This window comes from Onychomys torridus, chromosome 4 (genome assembly GCF_903995425.1).
Source record: "Onychomys torridus chromosome 4, mOncTor1.1, whole genome shotgun sequence".
In the NCBI taxonomy this organism is placed as follows: Eukaryota; Metazoa; Chordata; class Mammalia; order Rodentia; family Cricetidae; genus Onychomys; species Onychomys torridus.
Genome location: NC_050446.1, coordinates 151,171,506 through 151,184,667, shown reverse-complemented (window position 1 = coordinate 151,184,667; position 13,162 = coordinate 151,171,506). Strand labels below are relative to the sequence as shown.

The window sequence follows — 13,162 nt, the reverse complement described above, 5'->3', positions numbered from 1 at the left end:
AGGAGTCAACCACACTGCCATCTTAGCTGGTTTCAATACAAAATGAACATTAAAAAGAGTTGTTTACAATACAAGCCCATCATTAACATCACAGTGCTTCATAGTATTTAACATTGCTCTTACAGAGCATAGTTATTCTTTGAAAGACTGCTGGGGGGTGTGAGGGCTAAGATGACCAAGGGTGACCAAACCAAAAATGACCACTCTCTTCCTCTTGGCTCGGACTAGCAGGAAACTCAAAACTGCTTACTGTTATAAAATACTATTAAGGAGAATCCCTCTGCTTTAGTCTGGACAAGAAGCCAGGAGGTCCTTGGTACCAAGTAGAGACAGTCAGTGGAGGGCCTCTGAGTTACTCGGGATGGTGGGTGGAGCAGGCTCCTGGGGCTCTTTGCACCCTCTTTGTGTCCTTTGCCCTGGACATGGGTATAGGTCTACATCAGAGAAGAAAGAAAGAGTGGAAGCAGGCGGAGAGAAAGAGGAGGATGCAAGGGAAAACTTGCAAGGTGCACAGTAGGAATTCTGAGGTTCACTGCCACCTGTGAACACACTGCCCCAAGCCTCAATAGCAGGTTCAGCCTGAGAGATGAGCTAAGGGGCAGAAACCTGCTCAGGTCCCAGACTAGCAGTGGTAGCAGGCCACTGCTGTGTGGACAGCACAAAGCCTTTGACACTAAACCAGGGTTGGTGCTGCAGCCACAACCTATGTAGGTTAGGCTGTTCCTAACTTAGCCCTGAATCCAGGAGGAAAGATGCACACTGGAAGACAATATCTCCATTTCCCATCAGAGAATTTCAATGAAACACACTGTCCTTTAACAAAATGCTCAGAAGTTTCCAGATTCGAACCATTATTATTACTTCCTTTAACAAAGGAAGAACCTGGAAGATGTCAATGAGCTGGTAAAACAATATAAGCTACAACTGAGATCTTTGAGTTAGCAATCATAAACATATTTGAACAAGTATTTCAACTTTAAAACAAAAAGAAAATTAAAAATTCAAAACGAGAAAATTTTATATTCAATAAAATATAAAAAGAAGCACCAAATGTTGTGACCCAGAATCACAACATTAAGACAAACAAAAGCCTTGAGGGATGAGCATCATAGCAGGAGGTGGCTGTGGAGGAACACTCAAACTAGACAGCAAACTGGAGCATCAAAAGAACTAAAATATACCATTTTTTATGTGATTAGAGACCCAGGATGAAAGAGAAGTATATATATTAGAGGAATTTTTTTTTTCTTTTCTATCCCCCCCCCCCCCCCCCCCCCCCCCCCCCCCCCCGAGCTGAGGACTAGACCCAGGGCCTTGTGCTGGCTAGGCAAGTGCTCTACTACTGAGCTAAATCCCCAACCCCGAAGAAAATGTTTTTAAACAAATCATCATGGCAAACTTCCCAACTCTAAAGATAGACAGATAGCCATAGATTGAGAGGCTCAGTAAATTCCAAACGGGTAAACTTTAAGAAATCATGGCAAGCCCCACTGTAAAACCATCTTGGGCAACATGAAGCAGATGGTGTTGAAAGGATCAGAGAGACGGAAAGATAGGTGTGACGGGTAAAACAGAAAAGAAAGGAGTAGAGACAGGCAAACAGTTATGTTTCTGCCGATGTCCAGGGTGCCAAGAATTTGATTTCAGTATGACTAGCTTTAGTCAGCTGCTCACACACAGAAGCATGCATCAGAATTACTTCTAGACATAAAGACTCACATCACTGGGGCCTCATCCCTAGAGCTTTTGCAGCACAGAGTTTAGGGATCTGTGTATCTAATAAGCTCCCAGGTAATGCTGATGTTACTGACCTGGGACACACTTGGAAAACCATTCTCTTTTTAAAAATAGCTTGGGCTTTGACATTCAAAAAAAAAATCTCAGTTTTCAGGTCTCTAACTAGAGGAAGGCATCTGAGGAGTGCTCAGGTCAGTATGGGGGAATCCACAAGGAATAGACATTCCTATCTTCCAGCCCTCTGTAACATACAGATTCTTTGCGTTAGCTGGAAACTGTGGTTCAACCCTCAAAGATCTATTTTCCTTTCTAGTTCCAATAAAATTCCTTTTTAATTTGTCACTGAGCAACTCACAGCAGCCTCCAGCAGATGAAAATTTTATCAAAGGCTCCTCAGCTCCACTCTGCAGACAATCACCTGTTCCCTCTTTCAGGGTACTTGAATAAATGCAAATATATTTTGGCACTCAAGCATATCACATTCAAATGCACCTAAGTGTGAATTTCCAAGATGCAGTTTCTGTAGCACTTCTAAAATGAGAGATGAATGTTCAATGGATCTGACAGACCAGCAAGAACACCAAAGGCGTCCACTGACACAAAGGTAAAAATTAATTACATTTAACAGTGACCAGTATTAAAAATATATATTACATCAAAAAATAATTTAAATAAGAAGGGCTAGTTTCTAGAAATTCCAAGACAATGCTGAAGTATTTCCTGAATTACAACACACTTGATTATTGTGCCATTTCTTGCTTATTTTCTTCTTCTTTTCCTTCTCCTTCTCCTTCTCCTTCTCCTTCTTCTGTTTTTGTTTGTTTGTTTGTTTTGTTTTGTTTTTGAGACAGGGTTTCCCTGTGTAGCTTTGTGCCTTTCCTGGACCTGTGTAGCTTTGTGCCTTTCCTGGACCTCGTTCTGTAGTCCAGGCTGGCCTTGAACTCAAAAAGATCCGCCTGCCTCTGCCTCTGCCTCCAGAGTGCTGGGATTAAAGGCGTGCACCACCGCCCGGGTGTCATATCTTATTAAATGTATGGTGGCTGGAGATGGAAGACTTAGCAGCTTAGAGACTTCTAAGAAAAGCTGTGGTCTCTGGATAAGGCATCATGGTAAAGTCTTCTTTCTATGGACTCATCTTATGGAGCTAACATGGGATCATGAGAGTCAGGGGACTAGAACTCTGAGTACACATTAAAAGATGGGTATGTTTAGCTCTGAAGATGAAGGGAAAGGTGTCTTATGCCAAGCATCAGACAAAACACATGGAGTATTCTATCCCATTCATGCTTACAGTTCCAGCAAACACTCCTCATTTTACCAACAATGCTAATGGATGAAAACCTTTCCTATTATTTAGTGGCGGGGGTGGGGGGTGGGGGGGGCTATGCTATTTGAAAGGCAGTTGACTGGCACAAGTTAAAAATGCTAAAAAAAGAAAAGAAAAAAAAATAAAAGACACCCTAGCCTCTAATGGTGCCAGCCTTCGAAATGTAGACAAATCTATTAGCTGGCATTCGCACGTGTTAAGTGATTTAGATAAGGAAGTTGTAATTACTAGTTGTGCTTTTTTAATGGCCCAGCCTAGCACATTTCCAAATGAAAGTAATTGACCAATGAAGAGACAGCTGGATACACAATATCAGCAATAAGCTGGAAACTGTGAAGATCGGGGAGGAGGCATGAGTAACAGAAGATGAACCTGGGATGCAGTCAACAGAGGGTAATATGGTAAGATATCATTACGATGTGGGTTGACATCCATCTGTGTTTTCTGTCCTAGATCCCTTTTGTTTTAAAAGCAGGGAACTGTTACAAAATTGTTTCTTCAGTTACGTCTTTCATGAATCCAATTAATAGTTTACATACCAGGCCAATTCTGAGGACCAAGAAATGATGGGCCAGGAAGGATGATAGACCAAGAACCACTACAGTAAGCCAGAGACTGAAGTTAGGGCAACAGGTGTGGGAGACCCAAGTGGCCTGGACTTCAGCATCTTTGTGGCTAAGGATAGAACCTATGCTTGGCTTGGAAAGCCAAAAAGATTTAACAACATATACAAGCTAAGGTTTCAGAGGGTAAAAGCCTGAATGATAATGAGGGATAATGAATGGGATGCTATAATTTTTTCAGTGTTCTGTACTAATACAGCAGCTGTCCAGCTACCCCAAGATCCATCTCCAAGAGACTTGGCTGCCAAAAGTTAATTCAAAACACCTGACTTTGCAAAACTTACCTAAGCAGGACGTGCAGAAATGCTCTGCAGAACTGACTTTAAAAAGCCACCTCATGGGCGAAAGCCAAGAGAGATTTTTTTAGTATAACAATACTGTTTTATTTAATCCTGCTCTCCATTTTTTCTGTTTTCAATGAAGTCTATTTTTTTTTACACTTTACTATAGGCTTTAAAAAAATTAAATGCTTATTGGGATAGTCTATGATCCTTGTATACAAATTCCAAACCTGCCTCCTTCCTTTCTGGCAGGGAAGATAATCTGGAAGAGGGATGTGTCAGTCCCATTTACTTCTTTTTATTTTCACTACATATATTCACACACCTCCAATTTATCATATCACTTTGTACTTTAAAAACATGTTCCAGTTTTCATTTTAAAAATATACAAACACCAAGCAAGCTAAAGTACATAATTTTACTCCTTAATTTATGAAAGACTGTAGCTGTTTTACCATGGACAGGATATACATTAAAGAAAGCCTAAGTGAAAAAAAGTTGTCATTTTATTACAACATTTTATTACTCTCTTGCAATGTCACCTAGTATTCCACTGCCCTGATACCCTGATGCTTGTTAGTGGCATTTGTACTCTGTGCACAATGCTCTTACACCTTCAAATATGGTGGAGCAGTTCAGCAGCTCCACATAGTACAGAGGAACTCAAGCCCACTGGATCTGAACATTACCACAGCATCATGCTAATAAAAGAATTAAGAGCATCCCATAGGGAAAGACAAGTCCTGCAATTAGCCTTCAATGTCAATTAGTTCTATGACTCTCTTAGCAAAAGTCCCATCTGAGATAGACTAAAAGATCAAAAGTTTACTTCCTAACCAGAATCACTACCCAACACTGGCATATTTTAAATTGAGCTATCTAGTTAGGTAGAAGAACAAAATAGAATAAAGTATAAAATAAATAAAATGAAATTATTTGATATGAGCCATTTATCAGTAAGCTTAAATCCAGAAAACAATTAAAGACGTAATTACAGCTATCAGAAGAACTTCTGGAAACGCAGTGCATCTTTCCTTCCAGGGCAGTACAGGAGAGAAGAATCACTCAAAGTTAAATGCTAAGTTCCACACAGAACCCACACTAGATAGGGCTTTTATTTTTTTTGGATTTTGGCTTTTGGTTTTGGTTTTTTGAGACAGGGTTTCTTTGTGTAGCTTTGCACCTTTCCTGGAACTCGCTTTGGAGACCAGGCTGGCCTCGAACTCACAGAGATCTGCCTGCCTCTGCCTCCCGAGTGCTGGGATTACTGCTCTTTAAAAAATTGGACATTTCTAGCGAAGTACAACGTGAGTTTAGAATATCTTGCCTCAGAAGGTAATCAAGAGCTCACAAATTAATGAGGTCAAGCCAAAAGACACAGAAGTCACCTTGAAGAGACTCACAGTGGCCAAATCTGAGACAATTTGAACATTCCAAATAAATAAAGGCAAAACAGAGCAAATACTAAATATAATGCCTAACTACGTGACTCTGCTAATTTAAACACATAAATAGACAAATGGCAAGAAGAGAACGCTTTTCCTTATAATAAAAATTCAATTGACAAATGCAGAAGAAATGATAAGAAAATGATCTTCTGTAACCAACAGAATAATTCAGCAAAATTAAAAAAAAAAAAAAAAAAGTTGCTTCTGAAACAGTAAATCATCATGTGACAAGGGAAAGAACACTGATAAGCAAAGTGCCCTCCCAAAGCATTACCTAAAATCAAAGCCAGGGGAAGTAACTTCCCAGTAAAAAAGCCTAGCCAGCTCCACCTTTACCAAGAAACCAAAGTGAGTGCCACCAGCAGTGGACAGATGGTAATCTGGGATGGGAGAGAAGAAAAATGCAGGGCTGTCAGAAATTAATCACATTGGAAGTGCAAGTCACTCAGTGTACAGCCTTTGCCTAGTCTGTACAAAGTTTGACCCCGGCACTGCCTGCAAACACGCCTGCAAACAAACACACACAATATCAGTCTCATTACGAAAAACACCAGAGAAATCCTACATTTAAGCAGAGGGAGATCCTACACTGCATCTGTCATACACTTTTCAATATCATCAAGTCCAAGAAAGATCAAGGACCTGCTCTAGATTGAAGAAACTAGAGATGTGGCCAACAATACCAAGCACAATGCAGGATCAATGAGAAGCAGATAGCAAATCCTGAATGGGGTCTGAGTATAACCATTAGTTTTCTAGTTGTATGACCATACTGTAGATGTATGAGGAATCTCACTGGTGGAGGAAATATATACCAATGTACACAAAGATTGGTCACAGTCATAATCGGAACTCCAACTGTCTCATAGAGGACATGTGATCCCCTGAGGTTGGAACAGTTGGAACCTTTAGGGGTAGTCTTCTGAAAGGTCTTTAGTTACAGTGTGCCTCCCTCTTCTCTTTTGTTCTCTGGTCAAGAGGTAAGTGATTTAATTCACCAAAGGTTCAAAGTCAAGGGACTAACACAGAAAGAACTGCTTTTTTTCTTTATAATCTTATCAGTTCAGCTACAGAGGGGAAAGAAAGCAGACTAACTAACATGTAATAGTTACTTTCACATGGCTCTGTGATTTAAAAGCTCTGCGCTAGTTTTACACCTTATTTTTTTAGAATACTAACGTTGTTTAAAACAGAAAAGACAGCCGGACAGTGGTGGCACACGCCTTTAATTCCAGCACTGGGGAGGCAGAGGCAGGTGGATCTCTGTGAGTTCGAGGCCAGCTTGGTCTAGAGTGAGTTCCAGGAAAGGCGCAAAGCTACACAGAGAAACCCTGCCTCAAAAAAACCAAAAAAAAAAAAAAAAAAAAAAAGTAAAACAGAAAAGACATGATACCTGTCCTGTGAATATAATTATGACTACTCATAAGAAGGACATAAACACTGGAAGGAAAAGTCTTCAAGAAAACACTATATTAAATTTTCTTCTAAGAGGTATTTTTTTAACTTTAGAAGTCCTCTAATAGCTAATTCTCACAGTTGCAAATATTCATAAATAGGTCATGTTTAATTCAACAAGACAGTGGGCATTATAAAGCAGCTCCCTAGCAAGACCAAAGAGAAAACATGGAGGCAAACAGTCTTTACCCTGCGTCCCTGAATCAGTAAGATGCATATGCTCCCCAAAGTCAGCTTGCTTCTCAATATATACAAGATCTCTGAAAAGCAAAACCAGGTACCTTGATTTAGCTGTGTGGCATCCACAATCTGAATACCATTCACGGAGCACTGGGACCCACTCAGGGGTATCAGAGTCACCATTCCCCCGACATTCTCAAAGACACAGTGCTCACTCTCCAGGTCAAGACCATGAAGGACTAGAAGAGAAAAAGAAAGGAGAAAGTTGGTGCCCACTTTGGTGTCTGCTATGTTGATTCCGGACTATTTATGTCATTTTCCTTTTGAACACGTTGTCTTTGAACACCTCTGCACTTTCAGATAATGGCTCCAAGAAGCCCAATGGCATGTTATAGACCTCAGGAGGTCCTAGAAGCTTCCAGAGGTTTCTCTGAGGTGCCCAGTGCCACGGCCTGGGATGTTTCTGATACCTCTGAGACCAATCGCTGATGGTTATCTGACTATCTATGAACATCTTGGCAATGACAGACATGAACACTTCTCAGTTTCTCAGAAGTAGCTCCCACTTTCTCTGCAGAACTGCACCACTGAATGTCTCTGGTCAGAGAACATTGTCCTTATCAACTGTCATCATTTACAGCTACTCCCAAGATCAAATGAATTGAAGCAGGAATCTTAAAAGGTCTTATTAATAAAAACAAACCTGGAGCCAGGTATTGGGGAAAATCAGAGAAGCAGAACAAGCCACAGCTTCCTCACCTTGCCAATTCCTCAGCTGATCCTGTTTCCTCAGACTGGAAGCCTTTGAGTTTTCATCCAAATGGATCTCAGCTGAACTGCTGCTCAAAAGCCTAAAAGCTTAACCAGACCTACTTCACACCTTATATACCTTTCTGCTTCCTGCCAACACTTCCTGGGATTAAAGGCATGAGTCACCATGCCTGGCTGTTTCCAGTGTGGCTTTGAACTCATACAGATCCAGGATCTCTGTCTCCAGAAGGCTAGGATTAAAGGTGTCAATGCCACCATTTTCTGGCCTCTATGTCTGTCTAGCGGATGTTCTGTTTTCTGACCCCAGATAAATTTATTAGGGTGCACAATATTTTGGGGCATTGTGCCCCTCTACATATACATACTGATTACCACCACATTCTCCACCTGAGGGGTGCTCAGAACACTGTGCAGGCCATCATCTTCTCAGGCTGAATTGCTGGCTGGATGTATGCCTTATGAAGACTATAGGACACCCAGAAATCCATGCCTTCTGATGTGGGCCTGGTCTCATACTTTGCCATCATCTCTGTGTAGAGAACTGTCTATATCCTGCCTTTAAAAAGGTCTGGGATCCTTTACCCATGTCTGCTGGTTTATTTCCATCAATCATTGTGACAAGCATAGAGTGACAGGTGTATTGTGATTTAAATAGCTATACTAGCAGCATAGAGAATGTATGTGGGGTGGCAGAAAGAAGTCATACTTCTTTTTTTTTTTTTTTTTTTTTTTTTTTTTTTTACTGAATTAACTGTGCTTGCTATTTAATTGAGTTGTGGTCAAAATTGCAGGTATACATATACCAAGAAATATTTGTCAACATTTTCTCTTATAACTACTACAATGCCAATTAAGAAAAAGAAGATTAGCCGGACGGTGGTGGCACACGCCTTTAATCCCAGCACTCGGGAGGCAGAACCAGACAGATCTCTGTGAGTTCGAGGCCAACCTGGGCTACAGAGTGAGTTCCAGGAAAGGCACAAAGCTACACAGAGAAATCCTGTCTCAGAATGAAAAAAAAAAAAAAAAGACGAAGAAAAAAATTATTCATTAAATACGGTGTTTTAAAATCACTGAGAGATCATTAATAGAATCTCACCAATATCTTGCTCTGTTGAAGCATCTTCTCGGCCAACATAAGTCTGACCTTCCTGAGAAGAAAATTCAATAATATTCATTAGTAAGTGCAGAAGGACAGCCTGATTCTCTACTTCTCATTGTATCCTGACACATTCCACCTGCCAGGCAACAGAATGACCAGGGTCTGGGGCATGCAATGGCCTCAGTGAGCTATGTATTGAACACTGCAGTGATACTCTACGTGGTCTGCTAAGTTCCAGCACCAATGCGGAGGCAAACTGCTCAAAAAGGCCAAGCTCTTGAAGTCTGCTTAGGCCATCAAATTCAAGGATGCTTCAGATCCTTTCTACAGATATCCTCCTTTAGTGGACAAAGGTTTCTTTGTGTTCAAAGATGCATGATATGAGAGGTCACAAAACCCAAGACAGAACAACCTCATTTTGAGTCACAGATCAGAGAGAACAAATTAAAGTCAAGGTCACAGAGGTAATCCTTGAGAACTGACAAGGAACTCTGCTCTGTAGAACAGTGGGAACTGTTAGAACCAAGCCAGACCGTCTAACAGGAAGGTCCATTTTATAATTACCTGGAAGAATCAGAAATTGTGCACATAACAAATCCCAGTTCTGGGTCCTTGTCCCTTCCTTGGTTTTTATGCCTCCCTGCCCCCCATCTTATCTCCTTTTTTTCTGATTCCACAAAAGAGAAGCCAAACTGGATGACTCATCATTTAACTTCAGAACTCTATAAACACAGGAACTTCAATACCACTGAATCCCAATGAACTGTAGAAAATCCCCAAAGGCTCAAGGATTTGTTGTATATTCCTTTATTTAATAGTTGTATTCATGGCCATAAAGTATTCTAATAAACCTTGCTGGAGTCTAAGGGGAAATCTGGAAACAGAATTAGAATATTCCACTTAAGCAGTTTCTACCTTCAAGTGATACAAGATGATCCCAGTACTCAGAAGGTCATCATCAATGCCAATCAAGTGAGGCAGCTCAGAGTCCAGGACCACACCAATCCCCTCCTTCCTGAGGGCCAGAGTCTGCTCCTGAAATTAGGAAGAGAGAAAGAGAGAGAAAGAGAGAGAGAAGGTTACTTTGCAGACAGACAACTTTTCATTAGGTGTTCTTTAGATATTTGAAAGAAGTCATATTTTATTTCTCATAATAAAAAACAGAAAGAAAAATGGACTTTAAATTTCATGTGGAAAACCTGGCAGGCAGTAGGCAAAGTGAACTTGGAACATATAAAATGTTCAACATAAAATGAATTAAACTTTTAGCTATATATATATATATATATATATATTTTTTTTTTTTTTTTCAAAGTCAATCTCCAGGCCCATCTTCCTTAGCAAAGACTTTACAATCACCCTCTATAAAGTGACCTTTCTTCCTTCTTCAAATCCTGTACACTAATAGCTAGAAGTCTCTTTAATTGCCAATCTTTCTCTCTGGTCATCAGTTTGTACTAAGCATGCTCTCAAGACAACAGCTCCCTGAATAAGCATAGAATCTCTGCACCAGAGGTGCCACGCAGACCCCATACCATCTTCTTAGGAATGCAGATCACTTCTACCTACACCTGTAACAGTTCTTACCACTCTATTCATGAGGTGGTTTTAATGAGGAACATTTCCCATAGTCTCAGTTATTTAAACATTTAGTCCCCAGCTGGTGGCACTGTTTTGGGAGGTTTAGGTAGCAGAGCCTTGCTAGAGGAAGTAAGTCACTGAGACCAGGCTTTAAGACTAAAAACTTCCTACTCTTTCTAATTTGTTCTCTCTTCTTCCTGCTTGCCATGGAAGGTGTGAGCTTTTAGGTTCCTACTGCCATGCCTGTACTGTCATGTCTCCCCACAATGATGGGGACTCTCATCCCTCTGAACTCTAAGGCAAAGTTAACTCTTTCTTCTACAATGTGTCTTGGTCATGGTGTTTTTTATCACAGCAACAGCAAAGTAACTAACACAAACCACAACTCCCATCACCTCCCTCAGCCCAGCATATCCCTCTAGCCCCCACCATTTGCTTTGTGTTCCCTGAGAAAAACATCACAAGCCCCAAATTTCCCTGCACTTTTCCAGTTCCTCCCTGCTACTCTTTTGAAATGACCTCTTGGGGGCTGTCAGTCTTGGACTTTATTCATACTCACTCCCTAGATGATGGACCTCATCGTGACTCTTGACTTACCACCCACCCACATGCTGAGGCCTCTTCAATCAGAACTGCCAGGATGTATCTCTCCCTTAAATTCAATACCTGCATACTTTTACCTGTCTAACTCAGTACCTCTATATAAATACCAGATTCATAGCTCAAACTTAACACATGAAAGAACAACCACCCAAAAACAAACTCCCTCAAGCCTGCAAACTATCCTGCCCATCTTAGCAAATGCCAATTTTCCTTAAAGTTACTCAGATGAAAAACTGTAGCAACACTTCTCTCCTTTCTTTCTCTAAATTCTGCACTCAGTGTTCAATCTACCCTCAAAAAAACACACACCAAGTCTAATAACAGCAAACTCCTGCACTATTTTGGCCTACCCTAAAGCATCATGACCTTTCACCTGGATTGCTGCAATGACCCAAGCCATCACATAAATTCATAATCCAGCAGCCAGAGAGATGTCAGAGATTCAGCTCAGATACCTAAATGGCCTCTACTGTTGCTGAGAGAAAAGTTAGTCTTCATAATACTTTACAGGTACAGTCTGGCCTCATCCCTTCCTAAGCTACATTAATTTCCTGCCACTTCCTCCTGCGTTCCCCAAATTTGCTGGCTAGCCCAACTGTATCACCACTACTGACACTTAGAAGTCATTCTTAATCACTAGTGGATACCTGGCAGTGTCCCTGGCCTCTATTCTCTAATGCTGATGATACTCTGCATCTCCCTAAGGTAGTGACAACCAAAAATGCCTCTGAATAGTCCCATGTGTCTGTCCCCTGGTGTACACAAACAGCCTTAGCTGAGAAGCATTCCTCTTTATGGATATATACATGCCTCATCACTTCTTTCATGTCTCAGTTCAAAGTTCCTCACTCCACTCCACTACAAAACATCAAGGACCAGCCTTTCCCAGGCTTACTTGTTTCCCTTTTTAGCAGCTCTGCAACTCACTTTTGCCAAGGGATTGACAAGTGGGTAGGCACAAGCAGTTACGGCATTGTATCATATATGGACTCAGAGCAATCCCCCAGAGAAGAAACTAACAGGCTTCACCCCATGCCCAACTGGTCTAAAACTAAATTTAAGGCTCTGGAGAAGTTCAAGGTGGGAAGTTGACAGATTCTAAAAAATTTAGGGTGTAAATTTCAGATAATCTAAGCTGTGCTGAGTCTGAACTAAGTCATACCCAAGTGTGTGACAATGTTGAAGATGTGATAGATGAACTGGGTAGCAGAACCTAGCTACTGACTAGGTTTCCAATGCAGAGAGATTCCTAGTGAATATCTCCCCAACTCTCACCTACCATCAAGACACATTTCTCTATCTCAGAGCTGACACCTAAGTATTCTCTACCTTTTATTTTTGGAAAGAATCTATATATGATGGTGACATTTAGTCAGGCAAACAACATACCACCTATAATTCACTAAGCAAAATATTCTGAACCTCTCAAGCTAGTATCAAAGCAAAACTCAAATCTTAACCTAAGAAGTTCCTGATAAGTTCAGGGATGGGACACACAGTGGGGGAATCCCTTGGAACTTCCTTCTTTGGACATTTAGATTGCAAATGCACACTTGGGAACCTGAAGCCACACAAGGGCTCCAGGAAGATGGGTTTAAAAAATACACATAAAAATCACCACTTGGAAGAAAGCAATTTAATTTAACAACCATTAAATAGATATGCAGAGAAATGACCAATGCATAAGTTAGATTCTAGAAAAGGAAATGGAGCGTATTATTGTTCTTTAATTATTCCTCCTATCAACCAAGTCTCATTCCATGGCTGGGAACCTCAGGCTTTGAGGTCGGGAGATTCAGTAATGTTGATATATGATGCCAAGACCCTTGCAAATCATGGCTAAAATGAGCACACTACATAGAATGAGCACTACTTCTACCTCTCCTTGGTAGATCAATGCCTCTCCTCCTGATGATGGAATTCCAACAGAAATGAGATGCATGTGATTTCATATATAGAGGGGGGGGATTTAATCACACAATTCCATCTATAAAGCAATGTCCCACTGGAAGGTCTAGTCTCTAAACCAGGTGATAATGCTTCATGAAGGCTAG

The 13,162-nt window shown here is 40.9% G+C and overlaps 1 protein-coding gene across 2 annotated transcripts in view; it reads right to left on the bottom strand.

The window, feature by feature from the left end:
- Kif16b (kinesin family member 16B) overlaps positions 1 to 13,162 on the bottom strand; it is a 282,233-nt gene that overhangs the window by 137,393 nt on the left and 131,678 nt on the right. For both annotated transcript variants that reach the window (XM_036184603.1, XM_036184605.1), the window contains exons 13-15: positions 9,840 to 9,959; positions 8,922 to 8,973; positions 7,153 to 7,290 (exon numbers count right to left, since the gene is read on the bottom strand). In XM_036184603.1, coding sequence (XP_036040496.1) covers positions 7,153 to 7,290; positions 8,922 to 8,973; positions 9,840 to 9,959 — 310 coding nt within the window. The remainder of the gene's footprint in view (positions 1 to 7,152; positions 7,291 to 8,921; positions 8,974 to 9,839; positions 9,960 to 13,162) is intronic.